The sequence below is a fragment of the Cherax quadricarinatus genome, chromosome 97 (genome assembly GCF_038502225.1).
Source record: "Cherax quadricarinatus isolate ZL_2023a chromosome 97, ASM3850222v1, whole genome shotgun sequence".
In the NCBI taxonomy this organism is placed as follows: domain Eukaryota; kingdom Metazoa; phylum Arthropoda; class Malacostraca; order Decapoda; family Parastacidae; genus Cherax; species Cherax quadricarinatus.
This window is the reverse complement of record NC_091388.1, coordinates 6,989,072-7,011,194: the sequence shown is the minus strand read 5'-3', so window position 1 is coordinate 7,011,194 and position 22,123 is coordinate 6,989,072. Positions and strand designations below refer to the sequence as shown.

Genomic DNA, 22,123 nt, shown 5'->3' with positions numbered 1-22,123 from the left:
CAATGAAGTCATCATGCCTTGGGTTCATCCAGAGGGTAAGTATAGGCCTATTAGATGCCTAGTTGTATAAGTTTTTTTTTTACATCTATTAGCAATAAATCTAGGGATTATGCAGCACGGGAATGGGAAGTAATCAGGTTTGATGCAATAAAGTGAAGATAATTTAAATTCCTTGGATCAAGAACCCTTTACCAGCATCAGGGTACCTTGAGCCCCCTTGAAAGGCGTTCTTGATTCAAGGCATTGCAGCTACCATTCCCTTGCTGCACCCAGTCTGCTACAGAAGCGGATTGTCCCACTTGCTCAGCTTCCACTGAAGTGGCTGAGAAAACAAGGAGCGCTCAAATTTGAATGTGGTTCCCACTGCGCAGTAAAGATATCCTTGAGTTTACGCCTCAAGGTACAAGAACGTCTTGGCATGCAGTACTTACCTGTTACGTCAGTGTTCCCCAACTCCTCGTCTCAGTACTGTGTTAGCTCAGGGTGCGCGTATTCTATTTACAGTTTTGCTTGCATTGGTCGATTTACAGCTCCTGGTACTGCCTCTTAACCCACATCCAGAAGCTCTACCGATTTCTGGCTACTATGGAGCGATCATATCTACTCTTGAAACTGTGTACTGAAATATTTGCTTCGCCCACCTCTTCACCTTGAAAAAAAAAGTGTATCCTAACCCCTGTAGTTCAACTACATTTACGGTATACTATCTAGCCCAGCAGTTACCAGCTCTGATTCAGGCTTTAGACTAGTTTAACTAAACAATAAATAAGGATGGAGAGTCAGGGAACTGAGATCGATGTTTTGACTGCAAGTTTGAATGAATTATTATGGGGAACGCACGAGTTTGTGATATTAGAAGCCTAGAGTTTTAATTTTAAATTGCTGGTTTTTAGTTTCTGTGTCCCGTGCTATTTTTTTTAAAGAACATATGCAATAACAAGTGTTCATTACACTTAGGTATTAAGAATGTTAATATAGGATAAATTGCAGCAGGCCTGCTGCCCATGCTAATAGGACCTATTCACACCCACCCACTCCCGTTCGAATATCTGTCCAACTTATGCAGGAAGACATACAGTTATGATATTTGTTAACGAAAACGTTTAGCTGTGAGTGGCTAAGCTGAAGAACCCACGAGTGGCGAAATGTTTAATGTTATAACTGTACTGTACTTGTGTTTTCTACGTCTTATCGGTATCATCATGCCCTTTACAAACTTGTCATTACTATTTTTAAACCTATCCAGTGTTGAATGTTAATTAGGGACGATGAAGCCGGGTGTCTGTCTCTCCTCCCTTGATGCTGGTGAAGGGTTCGTGATCTTTGGAATTAAATCCCCTTCCCCAGTAAAGGGTATTCAATAGTTGTTTAGATTCTGGCCGGGAGCTAAAACTCTACCCTCGCGAATACAGCGGTGGAAAGTGAGATTGGTAAGTTTATTCAGGTATACACAAATACAGTTACATAGATTATCATACAAAGCAGAATATGTGTAGAAAACCTAGGATAACCCCAAGAAAAAGTCAGTGACATATCCATTGGTCGAGCCAGTGTGACCAGTATGTGTGTTAGCTTATCGACTCGCACGAAATTCAATAAGGCTGTACATAACCTATGCACCACCCGCTAAGAATACTTTAATATTTAAAACGAAGTGACCTTCGTGTATATATACAGATAAATGAATATTTATCGATGTTAAACACCTATTACACAGCTAAAAAGGTGTAGGGTGGGTTTTCTGATCATATCAAATTTTGGTATAAAAGTCTAAAAATAATTCGAAGAATATCTAATGAATGAAGCTGCATCTGGGTTACTCATTGTGTTAATAATTATTAACCCTTAAACGGTCCAAACGTAGATCTACGTTTTTTCAACATTTGAAAGTATGTAAAAACACAGATCTTTTTTTTTTACATTTGAAAACGCGTAAATAAAACTTTGATGTACTTTTTTTTTGTTATATTTGAAAATATGTAAAAAAATGTAGATCTACTTTTGGAGCACTACGTATGTGAACGTAAATTTGTTTGGACAGTTTAAGGGTTAATATCACTAAGGGTATGGAATAAAACGGTATCTGTATATGACAGTGCAAAAAATAAAGCATATAATTTCATAATACAAGTACCTCAGTGGAAGTGAGTTACGCTGCTTGACTTGATTAGGTTACCCGAGGTTTTATACTACATAATTAACATATAAACATACTGTAGGAGTTTAAAATTGTGTGTACCCTAAATAAAAAGTTAAACGCCGTGTGTAACTAGAGTTATGTGCGGTTGAGCTTCTAGTTGAGAAAGTGCAGGCTAACAGGCAGTGCTGAGGAGTGGTCAGAGTAACTGTGAGGTTGAGCTTCTAGTAGAGAAAGTTCAGGCTAACAGGCAGTGCTAACTGAGGAGTGGTCCGAGTAACTGTGAGGTTGAGCTTCTAGTTGAGAAAGTTCAGGCTAGCAGGCAGTGCTGAGGAGTGGTCAGAGTAACTGAGGTTGAGAAAGTGCAGGCTAGCAGGCAGTGCTAACTGAGGAGTCGTCAGGGTATCTGTGAGGTTGAGAAAATGCAGGCTAGCAGGCAGTGCTAACTGAGGAGTCGTCAGGGTAACTGTGAGGTTGAGAAAGTGCAGGCTAGCAGGCAGTGCTGAGGAGTCGTCAGAGTAGCTGTGCGGTTGAGCTTCTGGTTGAGAAAGTTCAGGCTAGCAGGCAGTGCTAACTGAGGAGTGGTCAGGGTAACTGCTACTACCTCTGCTCCCATTTAGTTTGTAAAAGCTAACTAGTTTTACCGTGATACATAGTGTGAGAGATAACGCCGTTCATACGCCACGTTAAAACAAGTGGTACATCTATATCTGTGACCAGTGCAATTCTTAAACGACAAATATAGATCGTGGGGGCTTGTGGAAAGTGAAATTTGTGTGAAAAGAATGATAGTAGCTGTCGGGAAATACTTGATATACCGTGGAAACATTAAGAGTTATTCCTCTGGTAGTTGTGGCTGTGATGGGTTGGCATCTTGATATACTGAAGAAAAATATTTGATATTGACTAATAATCGATATTTCATAAAGCTTATAAGTGTGTTTTTCCATAGCTTATACTTTGTATACAACCTCTTCTGCCTTTCCAGTGTGCATATTTTGTACCTAATTGACTGTCGTTAATTTCTTCCAGCTTGAAATATTACAGAAATTTACTGTCATCAGTCAAGTTACGTTTGGTTAGGTTAATATTACCTGGATACCCAGAGTCGTGGCCTGATCGAGCAAGCTGTTAGTGCCGGAAGCCCAGAGATTAATAACAAAAGAATGGTTATAACTGACCGTAATTTTTAAATGGGTGAACCGGTAAGCCAGCGGAAGGCCTGGGTCAGATGACCAAAAGCTCCAACGGCGGGTCATCATCTAAGACCCGCATCAGGAAATACTTGTCCTGTTTCCTGACGAACCTTACTTAACCTAAGCATCCCAGAGACCAATATATGTATCGAAGCTCGGCTGATCAGGACTTGTATTAAGGAATTTGCTGAGTTCCCTCCTGAAGACAGCTAGAAGTGTGTTGGTAATCCATTTTATGTGATGAAGGACGTTGAAGATAAGTTTAACCTTCTCCACAATTATAATCTCAGTAATAATTATAGAATTACCGACATAATGTTAGGTAACTGGACACAGATGCAACCAATGTTGCATTTTATTGTGGCAACGTTTCGCTCTCCAGGAGCTTTATCAAGCTTGGAGAGCGAAACGTAACCACAAAATGTCACGTTAGTTGTAATTGTGTCCATTTACCTATAATAATTTTTACTCAACACTTATTCAATAATTATGTTTTAGTAAACAAACTCAAGGGCGAGTTAGGTAAAAGTAATAGTTACATTAACGATGTAATCAAAATGTTCATGAAACTAGCACAGTAAAGCACCAATTATCCAAGATTCCTTTGACCAAAATTACTATACGTGGTTACGTGCGAGGTCGCTAATAATGGCTGGTCATTAGTGTAGGATGAAGTATTAACTGAACGTGGCTGTACCCTTCAAGGGAAGAGGGTGCCTTGATTCTAGTGAATGGCTCTTGATTCGATGAATTAGTTACCCCTTTAATGACTTGATAAAACTTTGCTTAAATTGTGTTTCATGGACTTGTAACAAAAAATAAAAATACACGTTTTTGCATACTGTAGATGCTGTAGACTAGTTCTAAACGTGTACACAACGTAGCCTATACAAAAAGGTTTCCTCTGCGTATTTCTTACTACCCTCCCCTTCCTCGGATCAAATCTGATTTGTTCCCATTCCCCAACCTCACTTTGACCCTTACACCTTCAATACCTCACCATGAATATTTTGCGAACAGTTGCGTCCACACGAGCTCGTCTGATCATCCCTCTAGCTGCTGGGTAAAAATCAGGTAAGAATGGCCTAGGTTAGAACTCTAGCCACAGTAAGCTTGACTATTTTGAATTACAGTCAAGCTTATTATTATCTAAGGGGTGGTTATGCAAGAAGGATTGTTGTTATACAAGGCTTGAGCTTGGAGGTAATAGTAGTAATAACAGTAGTAGTGCCAGCAAAGGTAGTAGTAGTAACAGAAACAATAGTAAAATGGTATAAAATACCGACAGGTTGTTAGGTAAGACACATATGCAACAGTTAGGTATCTTTATTTCGAAACGTTTCGCCTGCACAGTAGGCTTCTTCAGTCGAGTACAGAAAAGTTGATAGAAGCAGAAGATACTTGAAGACGATGTAATCAGTCCATCACCCTTAAAGTTTTGAGGTGGTCAGTCCCTCAATCTGGAGAAGAGCATTGTTCCATAGTATGAAACAATATGGAGATGAAGTGACAGGATGGAGCCTTATATAGCGCCAAGAGGTGAGACGTAGGTCACTAGAAGAGGTAAGAACTCAGATGTTGGGAGGTCAGGTCCCTCTCAAATCCAGCCGTTCTTACTAGTGGAGGTTGTCGAAGTTGATTGCAGGTCTGTACCAAGATACCCATGTGTTGCAGTGGTAGTCACCAACTCAGGTTAACAATAACAATAACCAACTCAGGTTGCATTAATATATATATATATATATATATATATATATATATATATATATATATTATATATATATATATATATATATATATATATATATATATATATATATATATATATATATATATATATATATTAATATAACTTTTCGACTGAAGAAGCCTACTGTGTAGGCGAAACGTTTCGAAATAAAGATACCTAACTGTTGCATATGTGTCTTACCTAACAACCTGTCGGTATTTTATACCATTTTAATGTTCAATCTGTCAGACACTGCAACACAAGGGTATCTTGGTACAGACCTGCAATCAACTTCGACAACCTCCACTAGTGAGAACGGCTGGATTTGAGAGGGACCTGACCTCCCAACATCTGAGTTCTTACCTCTTCTAGTGACCTACGTCTCACCTCTTGGCGCTATATAAGGCTCCATCCTGTCACTTCATCTCCATATTGTTTCATACTATGGAACAATGCTCTTCTCCAGACTGAGGGACTGACCACCTCAAAACTTTAAGGGTGATGGACTGATTACATCGTCTTCAAGTATCTTCTGCTTCTATCAACTTTTCTGTACTCGACTGAAGAAGCCTACTGTGTAGGCGAAACGTTTCGAAATAAAGATACCTAACTGTTGCATATGTGTCTTACCTAAGAAACAATAGTAGTTGTAGCAGGAGCAGCAGTATTAGTAATAGTAGAACCAGTAGCAGCTACAAGAATAGTAGTATATGTACTAGTAACAGAAACAACAGCAATGACAGTTGTACTGTTAGCAGAAGCAGCAGGAGTAATATCAGTAATAGGTATGGCTCATGGACTAATGTAAAGAGGAGCGACCATAAATTATATTGTAATAGGTGGCAGAGTGCTTTCTGCTGACACTCCGTGGTCATGCAATGTTAGTCACACGACCTCACAGCAGTATTGGTGGTCATACGACCTGGCAGCAGTAATGGTGGTAGTCACAACCTCACACAACAATATTGGTGGTAGTCACCAACTCAGGTTAACAATAACAATAACCAACTTAGGTTGCATTAATATATATATATTTTGCGCGACGTATCTCCACTGAATATCATAAAGTAAGCAACGACGTACAGAATCCGGATATTCGACTCTGCTGTAAAGAACGTAAACAACACTGAATCCGGATACGCAAAATTGCTCAAATAACGTAAACAACACTGAATCCGGATACGCAAAACTGCTCCAAGAACGCAAACAACACTGAATCCGGATACATAAATCTTCTCTTGAGAACATAAACGACACTGAATCCGGATATCCGAGCGAGCTCTGAAGAACTTAAACATACTTAATCCGATACATATGCAACACCTGGCTTGCGTTATTCTGAAGACGTTTCGCCAACACGTGGCTCTGTCAGTTCACTGCGGGAAGTTATTTAAAGATGTTTAAACAGGAGACGGTTGAAGACAAGGTAATGAGTCCTTCAGCCTAAATGACGGTGTTCCTTCATGAAGACTAAGGTGGTGAACACCATTTAGGGCTGAAGGACTGATTATTTCGCCTTCTAGTATCACCAGTTTCAACACTTTAAGGTGACCCCTGTATTAAATTGATAAACCCACTGGCTGGAGAATCGTCTTCAGAATAAAGATACCCAGATGTTGCACATGTCTGTCAGCTTGTCTGTAATAAACTCATTGGCTGGATAATCAAGTGTTGCACATGTGTCCTATTCGTCAACTTGTCTGAATTGTATACCATATACCATGACTGCCGCCATACTGAATCCGGATAGATGGTTCAAGAATGTAAACAGTAACATACTGGAATCTGGGACTTCTACGCCGTGGTGACGGGCGTCTCGCTCTGTTTCTACTCTCAGCATCACTGACTACTTTCCCTCACTATCTCCCTGGGACGCTTGTCCTCATACTGTACCCGTTCGACCAGGGATTCTTAACGTTTCCTCCATTATTAACCCTCTCGGCTTGATGTATTTCTCCATTTACCCCTTCCATACTCCATTTACCCCTTCCATACAAAAATTAACGCCATCTCAAAAGGGACAGAAAAATAAGGTGAGAGAAAAAATAAATTATTCAAGTTTTGCATAAAAATAGCACACAAATATTTACCCCTTGCCATGTCATTTTTTACCCTCAAGGGGTAAATTTACCCCCTGATTGAGAATTACTGCGTTAGACCGTCAGGGTTACCTGGAGGTTACCTGGAGGTTATTCCGGGGATCAACGCCCCCGCGGCCCGGTCCACGACCAGGCCTCCCGATGGATCAGGGCCTGATCAACTAGGCTGTTACTGCTGGCCGCACGCAGTCCGACGTACGAGCCACAGCCCGGCTGATCCGGCACTGACTTTAGGTATCTGTCCAGCTCTCTCTTGAAGGCAGCCAGGGGTTTATTGGCAATTCCCCTAATGCTTGATGGGAGGCTGTTGAACAGTTTTGGGCCCCGGACACTTATGGTGTTTTCTCTTAGTGTACCAATGGCGCCCCTACTTTTTATTGGCGGCATTTTGCATCGCCTGCCCAGTCTTTTACTTTCGTAGGGAGTGATTTCTGTGTGCAGATTTGGGACCATTCCTTCCAAGATTTTCCAAGTGTAGATTATGATATATCTCTCCCTCCTGCGTTCCAACGAGTACAAGTCAAGTGCTTTCAAGCGTTCCCAGTAGTTAAGGTGCTTGACAGAACTTATACGTGCAGTAAAGGATCTCTGTACACTCTCTAGATCTGCGATTTCACCTGCTTTGTATGGAGATGTTAATGTACAGCAGTATTCCAGCCTAGAGAGAACAAGTGATTTGAAAAGGATCATCATGGGCTTGGCATCTCTCGTTTTGAAAGTTCTCATTATCCATCCTATCATTTTCTTTGCACGTGCGATCGTGGCACTGTTGTGATCCTTGAAAGTGAGATCCTCAGACATTACTACTCCCAGGTCCCTTACATTATTTTTCCGCTCTATTGTATGGCCGGAGTCAGTAGTATACTCTGTTCTAGTTATTATCTCCTCCAGTTTTCCATAACGGAGTAGTTGGAATTTGTCCTCATTGAACATCATATTGTTTACCGTTGCCCACTGGAAAACTTTGTTTATATCTTCTTGGAGGTTAACCGCGTCCTCAGCAGATGACAGCCTCATGCAGATCCTAGTATCATCCGCAAAGGATGATACGGTGCTGTGGTGTATATCTCTGTTTATGTCTGATATGAGGATAAGGAATAAGATGGGGGCGAGTACTGTGCCTTGTGGAACAGAGCTCTTCACTATGGCAGCCTCCGATTTAACTCTGTTGACCACTACTCTTTGTGTTCGATTTGTTAGGAAGTTGAAGATCCATCTCCCCACTTTCCCAGTTATTCCTTTAGCACGTATTTTATGGGCTATTACACCATGATCGCATTTGTCAAATGCTTTTGCAAAGTCTGTGTATATTACATCTGCATTCTGATTTTCTTCCAGTGCATCCAAGGCCATGTCATAGTGATCCAGTAGTTGTGAGAGGCAGGAGCGACCTGCCCTGAACCCATGTTGCCCTGGATTGTGCAGATTTTGGGAATCCAGGTGATTTGCAATCCTGCTTCTTAGCACTCTGAGGATTACTACGTGTAGGGAAAGGGGTAAGACGTTGAATAAAGGCCAAGTATAGCGTCAGCTTGTACGTGGGTTAGGTAATGTTACCATATTTCAACTTTCAAAATCAGGACACACTGGAGAGGAAGTTGTACCTACCCACTCGCGATATATGTTATATACACTGTGTACTAAACATCGTCAATAGTATCTGTAAAAAAATATGCTTCTAAAAAATCAATATTATTAAAATTTAATTTTACCTATTTTACATGTAGGGAATCCTGTCCTTTCACAAGTCCTTTCTGGGTACTCTTTCTGAAGTACCCATGTATATTAATCTGTAGGCCACGGCTTTCTCTGTAGTTTTCTTCTTAATGTATCCGTACATACTTCTCTGTTGATGGCATCTTTCTCCTGGTGTGCTCGAGCATACTTCTCTGTGGATATCCCTCACCAGTTTATTTTATTGCTCATCAGGGCAATAAAAGTCTTTGCAAGAAATATATCTGACATTGTACAGTACAAGTAGAATCCCCGTCAGCGCCTATGCAGTCTAGTTCCTTTCCTTTCATCACTACCTTTGTATCAGTGAGAAAATTCACTCTACATTTGCAGTGAGGGGAAACGACAGACAACTGTGCAAAACATCTGTGAGTGGCAAAGTTCCTTAACTTTTCGGAATATTTGGTCCACTGTTGTGCTGGCAGTTTGGTGAATTGGCTCCCGAAAAAGGCTTATAATGGAGAACTGGTCCAGTGGTTGGGTTCGGCGAGTTCCTCAATAATCTAATGGTTAAAATCATAACCATAATTTTTAAAGGGGTGGAGTGGTAAACCAGTGGAAGGCCTCGATCAGATTACCAAAAGCTCCACCTGTGGGTCATTATATGATTAAGACCCGCGTCAGGAAACACTTGGCATATTGATAAATTAGACGCATGTGCAACACTTGGGTATCTTTAATGAGGAAACGTTTCGCCACACAGTGGCTTCATCAGCCCATACAAAGGAGAATCATGAAGAACAGGAGGAATTTGAGGTAAGCAGTTCCTCAACCTTGAGTCGATGTAATCAGTGCATCAGTCTTGAAAAGAATACTTGTCATATTTCCTGACAAACATTACTTAACCTAGCCCTCGGTGAGTCCGGCCTTATCGCTGGGGCGTTGATAGTTGATGTTGCTGGGTGCAGCAACGCTCTCAGTAGCAATTGGTTAAAAATAAAAACGTGCGAGTAAATACTTGGATATATTAGAAAACGTTTCAGTTTAGGAACCTAGATTGCTCGCGTGTCTTTTTTAACCAGTTTGTCGGCATCATTTACAAACAAGGTTTATACTGGAAGTACTGATAGCAATTATTGGTAGCAATTACTGATAGCGTTTCTTAGGTAGTGTCTTCATTCTAACAGGGCAGTTCGTCTGAAAACTCGGCTTCGCTGGAGCCCGAAATGCTCTGCATAACTATGGGCTTTCAACATGCACTCAAGTGTCATCTATTTGTGTATGAACATTGTATCATGTTCAAATTAACTTGTGTTTATTTGTATCCCAAACTCTGGGCCAACGAGCGCCAGGGTGACTAGGACTGACCACCGCCTCTAACCTGCAGAGGTCGGGTTTAAAGAGCCATGTTGTTCGCTGTTGATACTTTTTTCTTCAGGGATAAATCTTGAAGTGTTTGCCATAAGGCGTTCAGCGGTGTGGGCCTTACGGCTGGAACGTGGCAAGACAGTGTGTCTAAAACAGTTGGCTCTGGTGACCACGATAGCAGCGACTGCTGTCTGACTGGCAATGAAGACAAGATTCAAGCAAGCATTTGTTATGATCACATTTCGCTCAATGCAGAGCTGTATCGTCCGTCATTGACTCGATAAAACTATGAGAACAGCTTTGCAGCTGTCGTCTCCATTACCATCAGCAGTGCGCCTTTGTATCCTGGCGTACCGATGCTGAAATCTGGTCAGTGATATTGGCTGATTTCACTTAAAGCCTGTTGACTACACGAGGGGTCATTAAGGCTTCATGTAACTAGTAACCCACATGTCAAGAATACTTCAGTCCTCGAACAGGAATTAAAGTAAATTTTCAGCATATATACACTCAGATACGCGCCTCGCTGTGTGTATATATATATATATATCCCTGACATGTTGCCCGCTACTCGGAGGTTTTGTACGAGAGAGCAACAGGGAGCTGGGCTGGACAGCTGAGTATCGGTATATCGCGTGTGTAGCACTTCCAGTATTGACTTCGGCAGGTGGATATGTACTGTTACCTGCTGAATTATGCGTGTGCTGAATTGACCTTGTCCTTCACAAGTTAGACAAATTATTATTGTATTTATGAGAAGCACGAATCTCGTGGGGATCGTCGAGAGCTACTGGTAAATGGGAAGTAATCAGGTGTTATCTAAGGGGATTGTAACTGATTCTCTAAATCAAGAGCCCTTCATCAGTATCAAGCCCCCCCATTTCTTTTGAAGATAGATTAGACCAACATATATGAAAATTTGTAGCCAGAAGGCCTATTTCAGTGCTTTTATATTCCTATGTTCTGTAAGGTACATGCACAAGAAATCATATATACATTGAACAGTGACAAGCAACAAGCAGTGCAAGTATACTAAACATAAGACACATTCAGCACTGTAGCAGTTAACACAGCTATTACTTGTTACCCATAACTATGACACTAAGCAAAGACACCTGAGGGAGAGAAAAAAAATCTTATCCATTTAACAACAAACAAACACACACACAAGAACACACACAAACTACCTCAGACACAAAGATAATTTCACTAAGAACAAACACATGAGAGTATGTTTAAAATATAACATACACACGAGGTATATTTCACCAAGAACACACATTGGGGTATATTTCAGTAAAGACACACACAAGCGATACCTTTCAATTGACACAGAAAGGGATATACATCTCATCAGACACAAATAAGAGAAACTGTGCCTTTTAACATACACAAAGAGATACTGTATCGCTTAACAGAGACGTATACAGGACCGCTATCTTCCAAGAGAGATCAGTACATGTACCATCTTTCACGTTGTGGGCGAGAGTCCTTTGTTAGTAGTGGTGGATGGTTGTGGTCCCCAACCTCTGGAGTCCTGGAAGCAAAGGAGGCGGCTGGGAGCATCGATCTGGACGTTGGTGTGTGATGAGCAGGCTGCCTGGCGCCACGGTGTCCTGTCTTCGGGAAGGCCCTCTGCGATGCCAGTTTGCAAGGGGAACGAGATGAAGTCTTCGTTCGGGGTGGGGTCGGATTACTGTTGGATCGTTCATTAGCGATGCTTGTATGTGAGGACAAAGAGAAGTGTAGCAGGACGAGCCTTTATTGTGACAGAGTTTCGCTCTGAGAATTCTATGGATGCTGTTATGAAATATTACGATATTTGTAGTTACAGGAACAGTTATGTTAACAGGTTCAGTTCTCTCAGCCTCTTATCATAGTTTATTCCTCTTAGTTCTGAGACTATTTCCCGAACATACTTTATCAGATCACAGAACGGGTGGGGATCGAACTGGGATTCATGGAAATACTTAGAGTTGCGAAACTAACATTTGCTACAGTGGTTATTTAGTTGATGTCAGTCTCTGATGATATCCTCAGCATAATGCCTATACTACATGGGTATTTATCTTTGTGTAATTACCCGTTTTTAACCAACAGAGATGTCGTAGTGTCCTATCTTCGATTTTTTTTTATCGTATCTTTTTTTTAAATTTATAATGGTTGTTGTACTTATTACTGTCTCGAACCATACCACGGGCGGGGATAGAACCCGCGATCAGAGTCTCAAAACTCCAGAACGTCACGTTAGCCACTGGACCAGCTAGCCACAATAAGATTCATCCAACTAGGCTGGTCCAGTGACTAGCTGGTCCAGTGGCTAACGCGACGGTCTGGAGTTTTGAGACTCTCTGATCGCGGGTTCTATCCCCACCCGTGGTGTGGTTTGTTTGCAATCGTGTCATTACGATTTCGTGAGTCTTATTACTGTCTCTTTCGTTCCATTGATTTACCATTATGTGAAGAATTTTTATGTCTGGCGTAACATTTTTGTCTGTTTACAACTGTGGCTTCTGTTACCTGGAGGATGTTTGGGGGGTCAACGCCCCCGTGGCCCAGCCCTTGACCAGGCCTCGTAGTGGATCAGGGTCTGATCAACCAGGCATTACTGTACATTAAATTCCTCATCCATCTATCACTATTTGTTCAGTTATATATATATTCTGTAGTCATTTGATAATAGTTTTTATAAATAAAGGTAGGAACGCTTAAACCTAACACCAGTGGAAATAAGTCACTATGTATACCCCTCAAGGGAGGTTCCTTGATGCTGGTGAGGGGCTCTTGATCAAGAGAACTGGATCTGTGCTCCACTTCCCTGCATTAAGCCTGAGTGCCTACCCATTAATATGTATAATATTGTACTTATATGTACCTGTGCCTAAATAAACTTAGTAAAATCCCTTGTGTAAATAGTGTGAGAAAGTGAGTCAGTTGTTACCCCTCAGTAAGGAATTACACACTAGGGAGGGAAAAATTTGACAGAGTTGCCTCTCAAAAAGTTTAGAGCATTAAAAACAAGAGGAAGTGTAAACAGTAGAGTAGGGCAGCAGTGAGACTGGCTCAGGTGGGCGTCTTAACTTACTGGCTTCTCACGGAATGTCAATAAGACTTAGTTGCTGTCAGTGCCAGATGAGACTACGGACACTGTTAAGATGCTGAGAGATGCTGGACGAAATGAGGAAAAGTTTATGTTTAACATTCTTCTCGTTTATCTTGTCTTCCCAGACCTGGAAGCCTGATCTGGGACCGGGCTGCAGGGGCCATGACCCATTCGGAAAAAATAATAGACATCTATAGCGTTGTTGTTCTTCTATAGTATCGTACATGTTAATTGGGACAGTAATGAAATAAGACAATCGGAAAATTAATGTTTATTTGAAAAATACACGGCAGTGGTATGACAGATAATTGATTTAATAAAGGATATGACTACCTTTTGCTTTTATAAGCATTGCTACACTGGCATAGAATAGACCAATGTTCCTCGTCGTGGTACCAGGTTCTAATAACAGCAAATAAGTTCTTTAACAGTCCTGTTTCGCGATCCTTTGTTTGGTTATTGCCCATAAATTCTCAATTGGGTAGAAGTCTGGAGAGTTTCCAGGCCAATTTAAAACGTTAAGCCTCACTCTTCGAAGACTGTCAACATTTTTCTGGAAGTGTGGCATGGAGCAAAATCCTGCTGGAAAATGCCTTCTGCATCAGGAAAGTTTATCCACAATGGGAATAAAATGATTTGCCGGGATTGCCTTGTATTTGTCACTGTTCATCGTTTTCTCAACAAGAACACGCCGTTCAGGCCCATTAGCAATAAAACTTTTTGAATATGCCCATTCCGAAGAGATTCGTTTTCTTTTCGTCTCACTACCACTGATCTGTACCCATGTACCTCAGAATGCCCAACATCTGAAAATGTAACTTCCATTCATCTGTCGTCCATCACTTGCAATCGAGTGCTCACCGCAGCCGCTTTTTCTTCATAGCAACAGTCAATAATTGTTTCTTCACCGGCTTTCTGGCAGTTCTGCCAACTTCAAGGAGCCTTCGTCGAACAGTTGAAGAATCGACATATACGCCAGCTGAAGCCAAATCTCTTTGCTAGTTTTCTTTGGATTCCTCACACTATTTCTTATGATAACCTCGCGTTTTCTTCCACATCTTCCTCGACGCAGTGCTCCACAATCACCAGTGTCGTCAGCTCTCTTCAGAATCCAACCAACAGTTGGCCTTGCTAGCCTCAAAATTTTCGGTGATCTGTCTGATACTAAATTAGCATGTGTTCTAAGAGCTACAGTACTTGCACACTTCCTAGGTATAACATCCATCATGAAATTCAGCAGTAATCATGAAGGAAAATTTGGCGAAACCACATTCACGGAGCATGGTTGCAGAAATAGCCTTACAGAACAACAGCTGTTGTAGCACTGAGAGTCGCAAGGTAACACCATAGCTGGATGGTTGCAAGAAATCGGTAGCAAACTCTTCTGAAAAGAAAAGAACCCAACCTACATTAATTAAGCCAGAGTCTAAGACATATTATGAGATAATCACAAAATTTACTCCTGTCCCAATCAATTTGCAAACTACTGTTGTCGTATGAAATGCACCCTTAAGAGGGTGCCTTGATGCTGGTAAAGGGCTCTTGATCCGTGGAATTTGAACTACTATTCTTTGAATGTGAACTACCCTTCTTTCCCTGATTATCTTCCATTCTTTAGGAGCTGCATGACCCCTTACGGATTTACCGCTTCCTCGTGAATAATGAGTATACATACGCATCCAACCACTGGTGTAACTACACATTCACACAAACAAGAGTTACTCAGCCTTGTTATACAAATTACGACTCGTAAAAGATATACTCACTTGAACACACACACGCACGCACGTGTGTGTGCCTCACTGATAATGGAATTTAAACCTACAACACCAGCATTCCTTTCTTCCCACACGGTTCAAGGGGGGAGTCCCGTGATGCCTGTGAAGGGCTCTTGATCTAAGGCATTCAAGATAAGACACGTGCAACATATGGGAATCTTGTATTGGCCTACTGGCCCATACAAGGCAGGTCCTTATCAAAACTACCCCTTCCCAAAGCTACCCAAAAATTTACTCCAATACCCACGATACGAAACCCAGCCCCACCCACTCATATATCCGTCCAATCTCTTTTTAAGGTTACCCAGGGTCCTAGCCTCGATTACGCTACTCGAAGACCGAATTTTAATCAAACTTCAGTAAACCAAGCCAGTGTAATGCCTGGCTGGTAGTGTGGTGGTGGGTGGTAGGAGGCATAGTAGTGGGTGTACAATGTTGTGTGAGCAGCTGTGGATGTTGGGGTGATGAGAGTTGAGGGGCAGGCGTGATCCTAGCATCAACAGCCCTGGCTTCATACCTCTGGTGATACACTGGTGTGGTATCTTACCGACAGTATGTATAGTAAGATAGTTTGGGTTATGGTATTTTATTGTGGTCTTTATCCACCGGGACTTGATAAGTCACCGGTGGACGAAACTTGTTCACAATAAAATGCCATAACCTGCACTGTACGTCACACTCCCCACTCATCTCTTTCTCTCTGCTACCCGGAAATGTCTCTCCGACATTTGGTGAGGGTCTCTCTCTCTCTCTCTCCCTCTCTCTCTCTCTCTCTCTCTCTCTCTCTCTCTCTCTCTCTCTCTCTCTCTCTCTCTCTCTCTCTCTCTCTCTCTCTCTCTCTCTCTCTCTCTCTCTCTCTCTCACACACACACACACACACACACACACACACACACACACACACACACACACACACACACACACACACACACACAGAAATAAATATATATATATATATATATATATATATATATATATATATATATATATATATATTTACTAAAAAAGAGAAGAAAAACTTTATAAAACTGGGATGCTTAAATGTGCGTGGATGTAGTGCGAATGACAAGAAACAGATGATTGCTGATGTTATGAATGAAAAGAAGTTGGATGTCCTGGCCCTAAGCGAAACAAAGCTGAAGGGGGTAGGGGAGTTTCAGTGGGGGGAAATAAATGGGATTAAATCTGGAGTATCTGAGAGAGTTAGAGCAAAGGAAGGGGTAGCAGTAATGTTGAATGATCAGTTATGGAAGGAGAAAAGAGAATATGAATGTGTAAATTCAAGAATTATGTGGATTAAAGTAAAGGTTGGATGCGAGAAGTGGGTTATAATAAGCGTGTATGCACCTGGAGAAGAGAGGAATGCAGAGGAGAGAGAGAGATTTTGGGAGATGGTAAGTGAATGTATAGGAGCCTTTGAACCAAGTGAGAGAGTAATTGTGGTAGGGGACTTGAATGCTAAAGTAGGAGAAACTTTTAGAGAGGGTGTGGTAGGTAAGTTTGGGGTGCCAGGTGTAAATGATAATGGGAGCCCTTTGATTGAACTTTGTATAGAAAGGGGTTTAGTTATAGGTAATACATATTTTAAGAAAAAGAGGATAAATAAGTATACAAGATATGATGTAGGGCGAAATGACAGTATGTTGGATTATGTATTGATAGATAAAAGATTGTTGAGTAGACTTCAGGATGTACATGTTTATAGAGGGGCCACAGATATATCAGATCACTTTCTAGTTGTAGCTACACTGAGAGTAAAAGGTAGATGGGATACAAGGAGAATAGCATCAGGGAAGAGAGAGGTGAAGGTTTATAAACTAAAAGAGGAGGCAGTTAGGGTAAGATATAAACAGCTATTGGAGGATAGATGGGCTAATGAGAGCATAGGCAATGGGGTCGAAGAGGTATGGGGTAGGTTTAAAAATGTAGTGTTAGAGTGTTCAGCAGAAGTTTGTGGTTACAGGAAAGTGGGTGCGGGAGGGAAGAGGAGCGATTGGTGGAATGATGATGTAAAGAGAGTAGTAAGGGAGAAAAAGTTAGCATATGAGAAGTTTTTACAAAGTAGAAGTGATGCAAGGAGGGAAGAGTATATGGAGAAAAAGAGAGAGGTTAAGAGAGTGGTGAAGCAATGTAAAAAGAGAGCAAATGAGAGAGTGGGTGAGATGTTATCAACAAATTTTGTTGAAAATAAGAAAAAGTTTTGGAGTGAGATTAACAAGTTAAGAAAGCCTAGAGAACAAATGGATTTGTCAGTTAAAAATAGGAGAGGAGAGTTATTAAATGGAGAGTTAGAGGTATTGGGAAGATGGAGGGAATATTTTGAGGAATTGTTAAATGTTGATGAAGATAGGGAAGCTGTGATTTCGTGTATAGGACAAGGAGGAATAACATCTTGTAGGATTGAGGAAGAGCCAGTTGTGAGTGTGGGGGAAGTTCGTGAGGCAGTAGGTAAAATGAAAGGGGGTAAGGCAGCCGGGATTGATGGGATAAAGATAGAAATGTTAAAAGCAGGTGGGGATATAGTTTTGGAGTGGTTGGTGCAATTATTTAATAAATGTATGGAAGAGGGTAAGGTACCTAGGGATTGGCAGAGAGCATGCATAGTTCCTTTATATAAAGGCAAAGGGGATAAAAGAGAGTGCAAAAATTATAGGGGGATAAGTCTGCTGAGTATACCTGGTAAAGTGTATGGTAGAGTTATTATTGAAAGAATTAAGAGTAAGACGGAGAATAGGATAGCAGATGAACAAGGAGGCTTTAGGAAAGGTAGGGGGTGTGTGGACCAGGTGTTTACAGTGAAACATATAAGTGAACAGTATTTAGATAAGGCTAAAGAGGTCTTTGTGGCATTTATGGATTTGGAAAAGGCGTATGACAGGGTGGATAGGGGGGCAATGTGGCAGATGTTGCAAGTGTATGGTGTAGGAGGTAGGTTACTGAAAGCAGTGAAGAGTTTTTACGAGGATAATGAGGCTCAAGTTAGAGTATGTAGGAAAGAGGGAAATTATTTCCCAGTAAAAGTAGGCCTTAGACAAGGATGTGTGATGTCACCGTGGTTGTTTAATATATTTATAGATGGGGTTGTAAGAAGTAAATGCGAGGGTCTTGGCAAGAGGCGTGGAGTTAAAAGATAAAGAATCACACACAAAGTGGGAGTTGTCACAGCTGCTCTTTGCTGATGACACTGTGCTCTTGGGAGATTCTGAAGAGAAGTTGCAGAGATTGGTGGATGAATTTGGTAGGGTGTGCAAAAGAACAAAATTAAAGGTGAATACAGGAAAGAGTAAGGTTATGAGGATAACAAAAACATTAGGTGATGAAAGATTGAATATCAGATTGGAGGGAGAGAGTATGGAGGAGGTAAATGTATTCAGATATTTGGGAGTGGACGTGTCAGCGGATGGGTCTATGAAAGATGAGGTGAATCATAGAATTGATGAGGGGAAAAGAGTGAGTGGTGCACTTAGGAGTCTGTGGAGACAAAGAACTTTGTCCTTGGAGGCAAAGAGGGGAATGTATGAGAGTATAGTTTTACCAACGCTCTTATATGGGTGTGAAGCATGGGTGATGAATGTTGCAGCGAGGAGAAGGCTGGAGGCAGTGGAGATGTCATGTCTGAGGGCAATGTGTGGTGTGAATATAATGCAGAGAATTCGTAGTTTGGAAGTTAGGAGGAGGTGCGGGATTACCAAAACTGTTGTCCAGAGGGCTGAGGAAGGGTTGTTGAGGTGGTTCGGACATGTAGAGAGAATGGAGCGAAACAGAATGACTTCAAGAGTGTATCAGTCTGTAGTGGAAGGAAGGCGGGGTAGGGGTCGGCCTAGGAAAGGTTGGAGAGAGGGGGTAAAGGAGGTTTTGTGTGCGAGGGGCTTGGACTTCCAGCAGGCATGCGTGAGCGTGTTTGATAGGAGTGAATGGAGACAAATGGTTTTTAATACTTGACGTGCTGTTGGAGTGTGAGCAAAGTAACATTTATGAAGGGGTTCATGGAAACCGGCAGGCCGGACTTGAGTCCTGGAGATGGGAAGTACAGTGCCTGCACTCTGAAGGAGGGGTGTTAATGTTGCAGTTTAAAAACTGTAGTGTAAAGCACCCTTCTGGCAAGACAGTGATGGAGTGAACGACGGTGAAAGTTTTTCTTTTTCGGGCCACCCTGCCTTGGTGGGAATCGGCCAGTATGATAATAAATAATATATATATATATATATATATATATATATATATATATATATATATATATATATATATATATATATATATATATAATATGGGTTTTCACACCAATATTAAAATACATGGTAATGTAGCTCAATGGTAGCACGGTCTGCCCACAACCGTAAGGACCAGGATCGAATCCAGACCGTGAAGATGTGTGGGCAAGTCTCGTAACACCTGTTGCCTATTTCCTATCTGTAAATATATTCATTGGTAACTTTATTTAAGTACAGGTACATATAAATACAGTTGCACAAATTATCATACATAGGTAACGTGTGTTAATCCTGTCTAGATCTGCTTTGTTGTAAGGGTCTAGCCTAGCCAGGGTTGGTATGAGAGCGTTCTTCCCCGCCCCTTGTTGCTACTACAACCACCTCTCTTTGTTCTGTCCCCTTCACGCTATTTATCCCCTACGCCCCTCACAAACCCTCCTTCCCCTATTCTATCAGTACACCCCCACCACCTCTCAGTGGAGATTTAGATTTTGCCACCGAAGTGGCTAGTTTATTGTGCACCCCATATCCATCCTGTGGACGGTAGCGCGAGAGCATATGGATACACCTCAGTGGGATGCTTGAGAGTATTCGATTCAATCACAACGTCCCGGGTTCAGTTCCCTGGTATGGGAGAACGTATGGGTATGTTTTCTTGCATCCCTACCCACCTACCTGTAGGTTACCTGTAGTCGCTTCCGAAAAGAGCTTTATCAAGTCGCAACTTATGAAGCTTCCCACAGAGCGAAACTTTCTCGCAATAAAAGCTTGTTCCACAATTTTTGTTTGCTTTCACACAGTTCCAGTGATAGCAACAGCAGTTTCCCCCATACATCTTCATATGTCTTGTTATTACGCTCCACCTCTTTTGGCGCCGTCTTGTCGCCACACCCGACTACTTTCTCTCTATCGTGTTTTCTCTCTTACTGTGTGTAGTATGGCTCTCTCTTCCTCACGTGTGCGCGTGAAGCAGCGTCGCAGTCTGCTGCTGCTGCTACTACACCCGTCTTCAGTAGCGTCACCAGCAGTCAGAGTGAGAGGACTTGCTAGGCTACTGAGGGGATATTCCACCTCTTCACTCTTCCTCAGCTGTGGCCTTCACTCTCCCTCCCCACCTGGTTACCATCGTATTGCTAGTGCACACAGAGAGAGAGAGAGAGGAGGAAGTCAACGCAGAGGCGAAGGCCTAGGTGCAGCGAGCCTAACGATCTGTGGCGTATGTTAGTCCAAAACGTAAACAAGGCTGGAACTGGACCCTGTCAGGGCCAACACGTGACACCAGTCGTATAACTGGTCTTCACTAAAAACGAATAGAAAATCACCAGTAATACGGTGAAACTATGTATTTTGCAGTTTATAGTTTCCGTACTTTTCAGTGGTGTATGGAGCCTGAGGATTATTAGGTAATACAAAGTTAGAGCAAAGCAGATGTTTATTAAGATTTTTTTTGCCTCTGTAGATGTTGATCCAATCCTGACTTAAGTTAGAAGTGATCAACGTCCCGGGACCGAAACGTTTTCTAATGCCTTTGTGCTCGTTCACGGGTCTCTTGACAATTATTTGTCGTTATCAGTTACCAAAGTTGTGACTTGTTGAACCTCTGACCACAGCCAAACATTGTCTAAATTATATTTATATTATGTGTCGACTCGCTGCCTTCCACCTCAGCAGTATTGGAGAGCAGAGCGGTGAGGAATCACCTTGAAGATTAGGTGAGGTGTGTGTGTGTGTGTGTGTGTGTGTGTGTGTGTGTGTGTGTGTGTGTGTGTGTGTGTGTGTGTGTGTGTGTGTGTGTGTGTGTGTGTTGTGTGTGTGTTGTGTGTGTGTGTGTACTCGCCTATTTGTATTCACCTATTTGTGGTGCAGGGGTAGATTCATAGCTCCTGGCCCCACCTCTTCACTGATCGCTACTAGGTTCTCTCCCTGCACCATGAGCTTTATCTTACCTCGTCTTTAAGCTATGTATGGTTCCTGCCTCCACTACGTCACTTGCTAGACTATTCCACTTCCTGACAACTCTGTGGCTGAAGAAATACTTCCTAACATCCCTTTGACTCATCTGAGTCATCAACTTCTAATTGTGATCCCATGTTTCTGGGTCCCATCTTTGGAACATCCTGTCTCTGTTCACCTTGTCAATTCCTCGCAGTATTTTATATGTCGTTATCATGCCTTCCCTAACTCTCCTGTCCTTTAGTGTCGTCAGGCCGATTTCCCTTACCCTTTCTTCGTAGGACATTCCCCTTAGCTCTGGGACTAGTTTTGTTGCAAACATTTGCACTTTATCTAATTTTTTTAACGTGCTTAACCTGGTGTTGGTTCAAAAATAGTGCTGCATACTCCAGTATGGGCCTGACGGATATGGTGTAGAGAGTCTTGAACGATTCCTTACTGAGGTATCGGAACGCTATTCTTATGTTTGTGTGTGTGTGTGTACTCGCCTATATGTGGTTGCAGGGGTTGAGTCGTAGCTTCTAGCCCCGCCTATTTGCTAGTCGCTACTACATCCATTCTCTCCCTGCTACAAGAACCTTGTGTGTGTGTGTCTACCTGGATGACATTCCGGGGATCAACGCCCCTGCTGCCCGGTCCATGACCAGGCCTCCCGGTGGATCAGGGCCTGATCAACCAGGCTGTTACTGCTGGCCGCACGCAATCCAACGTACGAACCACAGCCCGGCTGATCCGGCACCGTCTTTAGGTATCTTTCCAGCTCCCTCTTGACAGCTGGACAGATACCTAAATACGGTGCCGGATAAGCCGGGCTGTGGTGTGTGTGTGTGTGTGTGTGTACTCACCTAGTTGACCTAGTTGTACTCACCTAGTTG

General features: G+C 42.1%; 1 protein-coding gene across 12 annotated transcripts in view; it reads left to right on the top strand.

The window, feature by feature from the left end:
* Positions 1-6: 6 nt before the first annotated feature.
* Ctl2 (Choline transporter-like 2) overlaps positions 7-22,123 on the top strand; it is a 91,830-nt gene continuing 69,713 nt past the window's right edge. For 2 of the 12 annotated variants that reach the window (XM_070105214.1, XM_053800224.2), the window contains exon 1: positions 2,592-2,727. Coding sequence is in view for 1 of the 12 variants with exons in the window: in XM_053800228.2 (XP_053656203.1) it covers positions 14-35 (22 nt within the window). In the remaining 11 variants the exon portion in view is untranslated. Of the gene's footprint in view, positions 36-428; positions 537-2,591; positions 2,795-2,816; positions 2,836-20,208; positions 20,329-20,562; positions 20,699-20,861; positions 21,008-22,123 lie in introns of those variants that run through there. The other 10 variants (XM_053800228.2, XM_053800221.2, XM_053800226.2 and 7 more) reach the window with 10 other exon arrangements.